The sequence below is a fragment of the Pteropus alecto genome, unplaced genomic scaffold (genome assembly GCF_000325575.1).
Source record: "Pteropus alecto unplaced genomic scaffold, ASM32557v1 scaffold213, whole genome shotgun sequence".
Lineage (NCBI taxonomy): Eukaryota > Metazoa > Chordata > Mammalia > Chiroptera > Pteropodidae > Pteropus > Pteropus alecto.
Window position 1 is genome coordinate 3,978,638 of NW_006434829.1, and position 11,864 is coordinate 3,990,501.

An 11,864-nucleotide genomic window follows, 5' to 3' on the forward strand; every position below is an offset into this window, starting at 1 on the left:
CCCAGCTTGGAGCTCCTGAACTGAGGCAGAGTCAGAGCTGGGACGTTTAGTCCTGTTTCTCAGATGTGGAAAGCAGGGCTTGGGGAAGCCCGTGGCCTGCATTTAGATCCTACCAGTGGGAAGGATTGTAGTCAGGATTTGACTCATGCCTTTGTCTGCCTCCCCGCACCCCTTCCCCCAACTCCACGCCCTGAGTCACCAGCTGTGGGCTGACTGCCCAGTTCCCTTATCTCTCAAGTGCCCATGAGCCAGAGACACCAGAGGCTACATTCTGGGCTGGACCAGTCAAGGGAACCAGAAACTCTGCTGCTAGTCAAAACAGTGTGCCCAGGAGACGGTCCAGGGACAGCTTGTGATCGAGCAGCTGCTGGCCGGAGAGTCCAGGTTGGCACTGCCCGGGCGAGTCACGAGGGAGCGCCTGAGTGATGCCAGCCTCATCTCCAGGGGATGCCAGGCACCAGCGCCCCCTTTGTGTGGTCTCGGCTCTCGGTCAGGGTCCCAGGGGCGCATGCTCGCTGCTTTCTGTTGAGCAGGGCAGAGGGGCTGACCCGGGAGGTGGGAAGCAGGCCATGGGGGCAGAGGGACAGGCAGACAAGCTGCAGATCGGAACAGCTGGCTTCATAACCCAGAAAGGTTGGTCTCGGAGCGGGCAGCCACCCAAGCATCGAACGACAGCGGCAACAGTGCATTCTGTCCCTGTCCTCCCCCCACCGCCCTCCTCGCTTCGGCCTAGAAATAGCTTCTGCCGCCCCTTACACTGCCTGAAATGCCACTCTCAGCATCACTTGGTTTGTCTTCTAGAAGTATTTGGTGAGGGGAGGGAGGCAGTTAAAACTATCTACGCCACATCCAGGACGTCGGCATTTAGCGAAATAAGCCAGTCTTTTTCATGGAAGTAGCTGTCCCTCTAGAGGAGGTGGCTTTTGCAGGGAGGCACCTGCCATAGGAAGGGGAGGGGGCTGTCCACTGAGTGAGCGTCACAGCCAGTCATTTGGCTGGACCCCTCCAGGTGTCCCAAGGACCCCCGTATATCAGTCTGGCCCCAACTGGATCCAGCCGAAGTACATCACGTCCAGGTGGGCAAACAGTCCAGGCAAAATGCCCACCCGCATGTGTGGCCATTTCCACTGTGTCTCTGGGGGGCTCCCTTTATGCTGAGAGAGGGGTCCTGGTGAAGGTGGGTGCAGAACTGTGTGGCTTGGAGCCTCTGGAAGGCTAACCGTGTCCTCTAGCCTGGCCTCTGGGGACTGCGCCCAAGCGTTTAGGAAAAGGTATCACCTCTTCTTGCTGCCACCACAAGAAGCCAGCCCGATGGTTCAGCCAAGATGCAGTTATCTGTGGAGTGCATCAGAGGTGATCTAAACACACAGAGGCTCCCCAAGCCTCATTTGAGACCATTATTTTATATCTTTTCCCAGCCAACCTCTAAAAAAAATGAAAGCTGTCCAAAATAAGCTGGGGTGGCCTGGTGGGCGTTTCCTCTCTCTTTCCTGGCCCAGCCGAGGGGCTGACAAGCCTTCGGCTGGCTCTGACTCACCCAGGCTGGTGCTGAGGCAGGCTTTCTGCTTCAGCCCAGGTCCTGCCTGGCCCGCACGGGCTGCCTCACCTTCTCTCCTGGGTCTCTCCTGGCCGCCTTTGGGGCACACACCTGCAGCTCACGGCAGTTGGGGTGGATGTGACGGAAGACACCCGCGGTGTCCCGCTGCCTCTCCCAGCAGGCTTTGACTCCTTCCTTCCCCATGCCCAGGCCCGCGTCTGCAGCCCATGCAGCCCATGCTGTCTTTTTTCGCTGGTTGTCACGTGCAGTGGCAATTTGCTAGGCATACTGTAACAAGTGCCACAGCCTGGGTGGCTTAAACAATAGAAATGTTTTCTCATAGTTCTGGAGGCTAGAATTCCACGATCAAGGTCTCGTGCGATCAGTTCCTCCCGAGGCCGTGACAGAGGGTCTGCTCCAGGCTGCTCCTCTGGCTCCTGGTGGCTGCTGGCTGTCCCTGGTGTTCCCCGGCTCTAGACGCATCACCCCCCGTCTCTGCCTTCATCTTCACGTGGCGTGCCCGTGTGCGCGTCTGCATCCAGATCTCCCCCACTTAGAGGGACCCACATTATTCAGTATAACTTCACCTTAACTAGTAACATTTCCAAGGACCCCATCTCCAAATAAGGTCATTCTGCGGCAATGGGGGGTTGGGACCCCACCAGATGAATGGGGGAGACCTAACGCTACCCCCAGCACGTGCCGCAGGCGAAGTCTTCGGCTGGCGTGTGTGAGGGACACGCTCACGTTCATGCCTTCCTGTTTTTATCTTTTCTGTGTCTGTCTGCATTTTCCTGACCAGGATCTTTACGGCCGTAATGCCCATGGTAGCAGCCGGACTGATAATAGATGACCCCACTCTGCTGCCCGTCCGACGACTTGTCCCCCTTGTAGGCACTGTGTTCTTCCGGTTTGGGTTTGGGCTGTGCCTTCGGAATGTCTGCTGCGGCTACTGCTGGGCTGGCCCGTCACCCTCTGGCCACTTTAGCTGCATGGCCGTCACCCGTCTGTCCCCCTTTGTTTCTATTCTAAAACCACCTTGTCCATGATCCAGTAAAGAAGGTCCTTTAAGTGACGGGTCAGTAATCAACACCCACTGTGACACCCCCACCCCGAGTGACACTAACGTTGTGTTTTCAGTCTTCACGCCCCAGCTTTCTAAACTGCTTTGTTCTTGCCAAGCTGTGGTCAGTAAGCATTTGATCTTGTTAAAAGGAGAAGGAGAAGCAGGAGAAGACAGCATGTTTGAATCTCTCTGCGTCCCCTTAGACAGGACGTGGCGAGTGGCTTTTCTGCTTGAGAGTCAGGCAGAGGTGAAATGTAGCAGTGATGTGTTGCTGCTGTATTTTTGGTCCGCTAATTGCCCTGATTACACTGTGCCAAGAGCTCACAAATAACCCAGTGGGTCTGGAGAACTGCTCCAGATAAACCTGGCTTGCCTCAGCTTTATGATAAAAGACCACTTTATTCCTGGTAGGAAGTGATTGTAGGATCCAGTAACCACAGAATAGTAAAATCGCTTTCACCTAAATGTAATTGAAACTGAACTCAACAGGCCACAGCACGCGCGCACACACACACAGTGCATGGACGGACACACACACACACACACACACACACACACACACGCAGAGCTAATAGGTGAACAGAAAGAGGGAACTAAAAATAGTTGATCCAAAGCTTGGCGATCTCAGTGGTTCGTTCCTATTTCTGCCCCCGGAAAGCATAACATAGCAATTATATCTCACTGAGTTCAGAAACCAAAATTCAAGAGAAGGAAAACTCGGTAAGAATAAAAGGCATCTTATCAGAGGCTGGGGATATCGAAGGACAGTTGGCCGCTTAGAAAGGGTTTGGGGAAAACACTCAAGGTGGCTCAACTCAAGTTTACTGGCCAGGGTTCTAGTCTGCGTTTAGCTAACTGTGATCAGCGATCACTAGTCACGGTTGTTTTCAAAAGACCCTTGGTCTACATTAGTGGTTTCTAAGAGAAGTGATAAGCTCTGAAAGCTTTCGCCATAAATCAGGTTTTGACATTCGAAAATGGTATTTCCCAAACGTCACTCACGTACCAAACGCACCACGTTTATCAGAGATCCACGTGTGCTGTTACTTTGTATATTTTTTTAATTGTCTCGTTTCTTCAGTGCCTACTTTTGCCTCATCATAAGCAGTAACATCCACGAAATCCGGTCTTCGGTGTGCTACTCATATAGTTTCTTGGTTCGTTAAATAAATACATAACTACTTGAAAACATTCATCTGTTTACATCAGAATCCTCTTACATTCCACACAGTGTTCAAGTTATTACTTTCTCTGCATCGTGAGGGGCAAAGCATTTCATGCTTCTAGTAGCTTTTTCTTCCCCCTGGTCACGAGAAGCCCTCGGTAGTGTTTAAGGCAGATGAGATGAGATCACATCACACGTCACATACGTGCACGTCCCATTCACAGTCACCTCCAAGATACCGTGATGGTGACACACAGAACCCCCTGCTGCTTTCTAGAATAACTTGGACCCACACCCCCAACTTTTTCTTTCACGCCTTGACTTGATTTGCTCCCCTCCACGTTTGCTGCTGTTTGTCCCCGGCGCCGCGGAAACCGGAAGCGTGCTGCACCCAAGGGCGGGCGCTCACTCTCTCCTTCCTTCCCGAAGGTTTAGCTTCTTCTCTCGCGATAAGAAGCGTCTGGCCAACGCACAGAGAATCGTGCACATCCAGGAGTCCTGTGGCCCGTGGGCCAACTCCCACCGCGACGACGGTTACACAGAGCAAGGACAGGAAGCCCTGCAGCACCTGTGACCGTGGCCCACCTCTGCCCTCGGACCGGAACTGTCCACTGCCAGCGCCTGCGGTGTCACCGGCAGCCCCAGGTGTCGCTTGTACACCCTCAGAACTGGTCCCTCAGACGAACTGTCGCTTTGAGGAAGCACATGGAAAAACTGATGCCAAACTCTAAGGAAATGTTTATTTATAGCCAGGGCTATCACCGTTTGTAATAGATGACTCTGATCCCTTAGGATATATATTTAATAAGAAATGTAGGGAGGCCAGACTTTTGCATTAACTTCAGTAACACAAGCTTCTTTAAGCCAAATACACCACTTGCCATTGTCACTGCTGTCTGGCTGCTTAGTGTGAAATTCTGCTGGTTTTATGGTCACGTTTGTCACACTAAAGTGGGAGGCAGGGAAGTGGGAGGCGTCCATTAGTTCTGTTCAGGAAGTCGCCGTGGAGCTAGCACACTCCACAGGATGCGTCCCTGGGACGAGCAGGGTCTTGGGGGTAACCAGACGTGCCGGCGCAGCTCAGGCACAGAGCAACAGAAAATACGGACGACGGTCCCGCCCCGCCCCTGGAAGCTTCTCTCTTGCTCCTTGTAGCTGACAGTGCCCAGAGCGTGTAGCAGTGTCGAGCCAGGGCCTCGGAATGGGCCGTGAGTTCTGCGGTACTAACCCAACAAAGTGGCTAAGGATGAGACATCACGACATTTCGCATGTGGGTTTTTTTTCTTGGCGTCTTTTTTTTCCTCTTACCCTTCACTGTGTCAAATACTTAGTCTCCTGCAAAGGCATATGTCCCAAGGGTTGAGAATGGGGTGTGGGAGCCTAGGGGATGGGGGATGGGGGACTTGCCAGAGCCAGGGCAGTGGGTGAAGATGGTTTGGGGACCACATGTCTGGCTGACTCATGGGATGCAGTGGCAGACGGAGAACCAGATGTCCTGTCTGCAACTGGTGAGTTGGGGGTTTGTCTCTCCACCCTCCGAGCACCCAGGGCGCCAGGCTGGGTGCTCAGGCATTGAGAGAGGTGGCGTTTCCTAACAGCACTCAAGCTCGTGACAGGGCCACCTTTTACACATTCTGCTCTGGTTTGCTGAAACCGGCAAGTCAGTTCTAGAGTTCATAGACTGCTCCCAGATTGCCGAAAAGAATGATCAGACAGGATGATGTTGATTTCGAGTGGTGGTTCTCAAACTTTGACTGCCCGTTAGAATTAGGAGTTTATTCTCAGAGAGTGAAAAGCATGTGCACTGAGTCACCCTCCCCCGTGTCCTTCCCGCCACCTTCAGTTGTCCTTCAGGGGTAACCAGTATTGTCGGTTCGGGTATCTTTCCTGAAAGTTTATACATATACATGCAATTACGTAAAAGAAACCCAACCACATACATTTCCATTCTTTTACGTAAATGGCAGCACACTACGTATGTGCTATTCTGTACCTTTCTTTTCTGAGATACTGTGGACATGACTCCTTATCAGTACACAGACAGTGTGTCTCAGCCAGGGGCGATTTTGCCCCCGGGGACATTTGGCACTGTCTGGAGACATTTTGGGTTGTCACAGCTGGTGTGAGGGAAGTGCTGTCACCCAGCGAGTAAGCTCCAGGGATGCTGCCAGATGTCCTATAATGCCCAGGAAAGCCCCCACCACAAAGAACCATCAGGCCGCGGAACCCTGGTCTGCCACACGTGCATAATTTGTTCACGTTTTTCCAGGCCCCAAGATAGATAGCTTCCTGCCGATCCTTTATTGTCTGAAACAGCGTTGCACGCTTTCACACCCGTGCGTCCGTCTGCAGAATAAAGCAGAAGCAGAATCGCTGGGTCAGAGGGTGTACGCCTCTGTCACACTGATGGCTACCGCTAAAGTCCCCGCCTTGGAGAGTCTACCTGTTGTTGTTTTTAGTTACTAGGGCCCACACGAGGCAAAGCCCATATGACTGGGGATGGGGTCTGAGTGTGCACGATTTTTAAATCCGTCCAAGTTCTAGCGCTCGGGGTTGTCACTGCTAAACAGCTCAGCTGGATTTGTTTCTGATGCTGTCTGCCGACACAAGCTTCCCTGATGCAGAGTATTCTTGTTCAGCTAACATTCCTGCCGACTCCAGCCCATGGCACACTTTCGGTGCTATAAAAGGGAACACTCTGTAAATAAAATGTGGGTGAAATCAGGAAGGTATTCCTGCAAGGCTCTTTTCTGAGACGGGACATGGTAAAATCCTGCACTGGAAATTCACAAAGGAAAGAGCATGTTTTTCTAAAACGGTTCTAACAGCTGAGAGCAATTTTAAGATGTGGCAGGCTCCCTACATGACAATGAGATTCATACTCCTGAGGCAAAAACCTGGTAATGAATGTGTGAGTCTTGATATTAAATCAGACATTTATTTTGCATGAAACATCTTGAATTTGAAGCACCCGAACTTTCAAAGGTACAGCCATCGATGAAACAAAAATGCTAAATGTCACTTTTTTGAATACCACGTGAACGGTATGGTACTTACTCAAAGCCCTCAGCAGCAGCTAAGGTCCACATGTCCAGCTCCCAAACGCACCAGAGGCTGGATGGTCAAGAGGGAAAAGACCAATCGCTCCATCAGAACTAGGTACAAACCTTGCGTTGATTTGTCATTTTCGTTTCACTCTTCGAGCTTGATCTTTCCAAAGGGCTGCCGGGGACCCTAGCGTCACAGCCCCGCAATGCTGGTTTCTCACTGTAAATGCCAGCCTCCCAACCAAAAAAAAAAAGACAGAAGAAAAGGCAGTCGGCATCTGGCTCAAGAATGGGGTAACGTCTGTTCAGGCGTGGCTGGTTGCTGACCCGGAGCGCTGCTCGGGCTGGCTCTGGTGTCAGGTCTCGGGACGTCCTTGGATTCACTTTTCCGTCAAACTCCTGCACTGTGGACATTGAGATGGAACAGAGACGACCTATTCGGACCATATTTGGGTTCCCAGGAGTCAGAGATCGAAGCAAATGATTGTCAGCCATCAGCTCTTTTCGCTTAGCCCTCAAAATGGCCATTTCCAATAGATGGGAGAAAATCGAATTCTCAAAACGAGTTCTCTGCTGCCGAATTAAATGAGAATTTAATTTACTTTAAAGGCTCCTGATAGGAGCCCTTCGTACAGAGCCCAGCAAGTAAAGAATCGTTTCTCAAGCTTATTGAATCACATGTCTTTAGAACTATAAGGTGAAGAAGAGAAACTCGGAGTATCGGTGTTCAGCTTGAAACCTGAGGTCCAGGTTGAAAAAAATTACCCTGCACCCCATTACCATCAGTGTGCTTTATTCGGCGTCGGACCGATCCTTTGTACAGAAGCGACACAGATCTCTCTGCTCCTACTTACGCTGTGTCCGCGCCTGGTCCTGGTGGTGGCGGTGACCTCTACTTACTTCTGTCCCTCTTCTCCCTGCCCTTGACCCGGTCATCTCGGAAATCCCTCTCTCTCTCCCAGTCGCTTTCGGGCCACACCCTGGGTGGCTCTCTTTCCTGCCACCTCTTCTCCCGGCCCCGGTCATGATCCCGATCCCTGGGCCTCGACTCCCAGTGTCTCTCTCGGGATCGCGATCGCTCTCTCTTGTCCCTTTTTCCCTCTCTATACTGGTCGGTTTTAACCACCGGCAGATTAATGGGTTTTCGAAAAGGCCGATCCCGCCCCCCAAACCTCAGCTGCCCGGATTCCTTCTTCCCCCCCAGACCTCCTCCGAGGCGCCGAGGAATCCAGCCTTTCAGAGTCCTTTCCAGTTCGTAGTCCACAAATATCTCGTGCTGGTCGATGACCAGGCCGTCTGCGTCTCGGTAAGCTTTGAGCAGAGAACGCTCCTCTTTGTACTCGATGAAGGCGTAGCCCTTTGAAAAGCCCGTCACCAAGTCCCTCACCAGCCGGAGCCGCCGGATGTCTCCGTAGCGGGAAAATACTTCCTTTAACTTCTCCTCTTTGGTCTGCAAGTTCAGCCTTGCCACAAACAGGGTGAGCAGGGGGTCTCCCGTGACGCCTTTGTTGGGGGCGTATCGGGCCAACATTGCCCTCCAGACTGCGCGATCGTGGGGGTCCTCATCGGTGCCATCGATGCTGCCAGCTTTAAGCGGGTCGTACTCCTTGGCGATGGGCATCCAGTCGTTCATGTTCTAGGAAGGACCACGGCAAGTGTTTACGTAGCACCTAAACATGCTACTCACGTAATCCCTAGGACCGCCCCGTGAAGTGGGTCCCATCATTCACGCCCTCTCCCGAAGGGAAGGGAGTGGATGCCCAGAGGCTGAGGCTTCCCTGATAGAAAGGCAAGGGGGACAGCATCCTCCAGCTTAGTCACGGTAGGAAACTCACCCAACTACGTTATAATGTGGCGACACGGATCAAAATCCAGGGGCGAATCCAGGCTCGCCTTCCGGAGATGTTAAAATGGTCATAGGAAAACCAGCCTGGGAACCGCCATGGAAAATGGTGTTCTAAAAAACTCTACCAAGTACTTCAAACATACCAACAGAACAGCATGACCCTCCAGGAATTCCTCACCCGGCTCCAACTATGACCAGCATGTGGCCACTCGCCTCATCTGTGCTCCCACTCACGTACCACATCACTCATCTGTAAACGTTTCCGTATGCGTCATGAAAAGGTGGGGCTTTTTCAAAAACAAAACTACAAGGGAAAATGGCGCTCTGAACGCAGCGTTTTGCATCTGTCGGTAAACAGGTAGCAAAGCTAAAATGACAGCGACCCAGCAGCAGGCTCTGTGGTTCGAAAAGAATATGAGATTTCTTCCCAATTCCCTAGCTGATCGTCCGTTTATGCCTTGAAGCATGAGAATTGGTTGCGAGGATAATTTTAGTCCAGCGGACACACTGCAACTGTCATTCATTCTGATCATATAATTTTTTTTTGAAAGAGGGTGGCTAAGTTTAAGTCTGGCACATGATAATTGATTCATATGCATCAACAATTACCAACATTTCAGACACGGCTAATAACCACGTGACCAATTCTGTACATCTTTAGAGCCAATGCTGAAATATGCTACTGAAAAACCAGGGCTTTGGAATATATATGGTGATGCTCACTGCTAACAGCATCTTTCCATGTTTGTTAATATCTATAATGTCCCCCCGTCTTTCTCAAATTTCCCTCAAGGGTCTTTTTAGTTTTGTTCTTCAGTTTATGGGTTATGTAGGGGGAGTGACTGGGGGTACACTGGAATTTTTTCTCCCAGTAAAAAAGCCAAACACTTGAAGAATAAAATCCAAAGTCAGTGGACTCAAGACCTCTGGCCCTCAGCCACCTACCACATGCCATCACAAAACCTATTTATTGCACCCAGGATTGCTCCTCACACCTTGAGCGCACCGTAGTCCCCCAGCTCTGGGTCCTCCCCAGTGCCGTTTCCTCTGCTGGGGACATTCTCTTCCTTCTGCCCTTCCTTCCTTCCACCTGCGGAGGTTCTACACAAGCCCAGTTTCCAGCCTCTTCCCCGTGAAGCAAACTCATCTCTCCTGCGGCTCATGGCGCCTCATCTGTCATATGCATCACGTTTTGCCCAACGCACAATAAACGCTCTTCAATCTAGTGTCTGCCTCACTTCATCTCCAGATCCTACGACGCTTCCTGATAGATGCTGCGGAACGGAACCAAAACTCAGCGAACTTTTCTGGGGGCTCTAAATCAGACAAAAAGGTCCGCTTCATTGAGAAATGAGAGGCGGGTCTTTACCCTGTCTGCTACCGACTTGTAAAAGGAGAACATGTCGTCTGTCATCATTAACAAGCAACTTTGGAGAAGACACTTCTCTGGAACCCTCATCAGTAAAAGGATGATAAACAGCTGGAACTACGGAAGGAGCACCGGACACAGTGAAACAATTTCGGTCCCCATCCCTGTCTGGCCTATGCTTCTAACGCATTTGGTGTCTTTTCGCTCTCACGGCTGGAATTTCTCCACGTGAAAAAACATAAGAGATAATCACTATGACATTTGCATCTCTGCTCCGGTATTCTCTATTATCAGTCCCACTCTACTGACCCTAAAATTCTTAGCTTCTAATGTCACTTCCCACCAACATCACAGGGTTGCAGGAAAAAAACCAAAGACCATAATAATTACAGTTAACTTGTATTGAACACTCAGAAGATGCCAGCACTGTACTAAGCACTTAACTCCCCTCACCTCTCAACAAAACCAGGAAACAGGTTACTGCCCTTTCAAATGTGGAAAGTGAGAGGCAAAAAGGTTCTTTTTGCCCCAAATCAGAAAGCTAACAAGTAGCCCAGCCTGGGAGTTAGAGCCAGGGGCTTTTCCAATTCCAGAGCTTGAGATCTTAACTATTTCCTTAGATGGCTGTCATAAAATATAAACCTTTGGAGACAGGGACAGGAAAAATGAGCAACCAGGATTCTGGATGTTTGAGGCTGAGGTCCTTCCCCAAGTGGGAAAGAACCCCTTCCCCATTCTACAAGAAAAGGTCACAAAGAAATGAAACTGATATTATTGTACACAGTCAGAGCTCCGGTTCAAAGCTTTAAAAGTTCTTCACGTTAAAATCTGGAGAGACTTACAAAGGGATAAGTATGGATTTTGTTTTGCCTTATTCTACATACATCTATCAATACCAAATATCAAGAGAATAGCGGCTTTACAGCCTATTCATCTTTCCGGGTGTTATTTCCTCCGTTGCATTATGTTGACACCCCTACCACCATCTCTTCAGAGTTTTCGGTTCTCATTATTTCATAAAGGGGGATGAGATGTGAGAGATGTTAGGGTTGGAGGTGGGTGGGGCGATTAACCATTAGAGACAAAGGTGAGGAAAGTGAAAAAGAACCTTGGTTTGGGAGTCAGGACACCAAAGTTGAAAACCTAGAGATCTATCTGGGGCAAAATGTAAATCATCTGTAAAATGTAGCTAAATGCCACTTCACTGATTTTTGTCAAGATTATATAAGAAAGTGTCTCTGAAAGTGCTTTATAATTATGAGTTGTTATACGAATGAAAGTTGTTATTATGCAAACAAACAAAACAGGTCTCTCCTTATCGAGTCTGCAGAGCAAAACCTTCCCATGGGGAAATAACTGAAGGCGGGCCGCGCAGAGACCTCCCGAGCATGCGCAGTGGCGCCGGGGACGCTAAGGCGGAAGTCTGGGTGGAAAAGCCTGTACCCCCAAACCCCGGCAGTGCCTTCGCCTTAGCCGCGGGCCCCTCACCTTCTGGGTGGGCGCGGAGCGGAAGGGGCCATCCTTCTAACCCAGCTATCGCCTCCGCTCCCCGAAACACAACGCCAAAGGTCTCCCGCTTTGCCAGGTTTCAACATGGCGGCCCACACACGCGCGGACACACCGTGCAGGTCGAATTAACTTCGTCCTTCTCGCCAGGTGGGCCTGGCCGCTCCCACTCACCTCTGCAAAGCTCGGGCTCCCCTTCCCACGAAAAGCCGCGCCCGGCTCGAAGCGATGGGAGGGTCTCGGTGCCTGCTCAACCGGACCTTTGCATTGGAAGGAGCAGATTCGTCACGCTGTTTTCGTTTTTGCTTTTAAGAATTATAATCACATG

The 11,864-nt window shown here is 50.7% G+C and overlaps 2 protein-coding genes across 3 annotated transcripts in view; one reads left to right on the plus strand and one right to left on the minus strand.

Annotated features, from left to right (window-relative positions):
* RILPL1 (Rab interacting lysosomal protein like 1) overlaps positions 1 to 4,657 on the plus strand; it is a 30,565-nt gene extending 25,908 nt beyond the window's left edge. The window contains exon 7 of the mRNA XM_006909980.3: positions 4,198 to 4,657. Coding sequence (XP_006910042.1) covers positions 4,198 to 4,342 — 145 coding nt within the window. The 3' untranslated portion in view covers positions 4,343 to 4,657. The remainder of the gene's footprint in view (positions 1 to 4,197) is intronic.
* Positions 4,658 to 6,686: 2,029 nt separating this feature from the next.
* On the minus strand, positions 6,687 to 11,864 carry SNRNP35 (small nuclear ribonucleoprotein U11/U12 subunit 35). 2 transcript variants are annotated; one of them, XM_025045514.1, is made up of 3 exons: positions 11,711 to 11,808; positions 8,651 to 8,745; positions 6,687 to 8,451 (listed from the first exon to the last, which is right to left on the minus strand). In XM_025045514.1, the coding sequence occupies exon 3, from the start codon at positions 8,446 to 8,448 to the stop codon at positions 7,708 to 7,710; it is 741 nt and encodes a 246-aa protein (XP_024901282.1). In that variant the 5' UTR covers positions 8,449 to 8,451; positions 8,651 to 8,745; positions 11,711 to 11,808; the 3' UTR covers positions 6,687 to 7,707. The 2 variants fall into 2 exon arrangements, with proteins under 2 accessions (XP_024901282.1, XP_006910043.1); XM_006909981.3 differs by lacking the exon at positions 8,651 to 8,745 and having other exon boundaries at positions 11,711 to 11,864.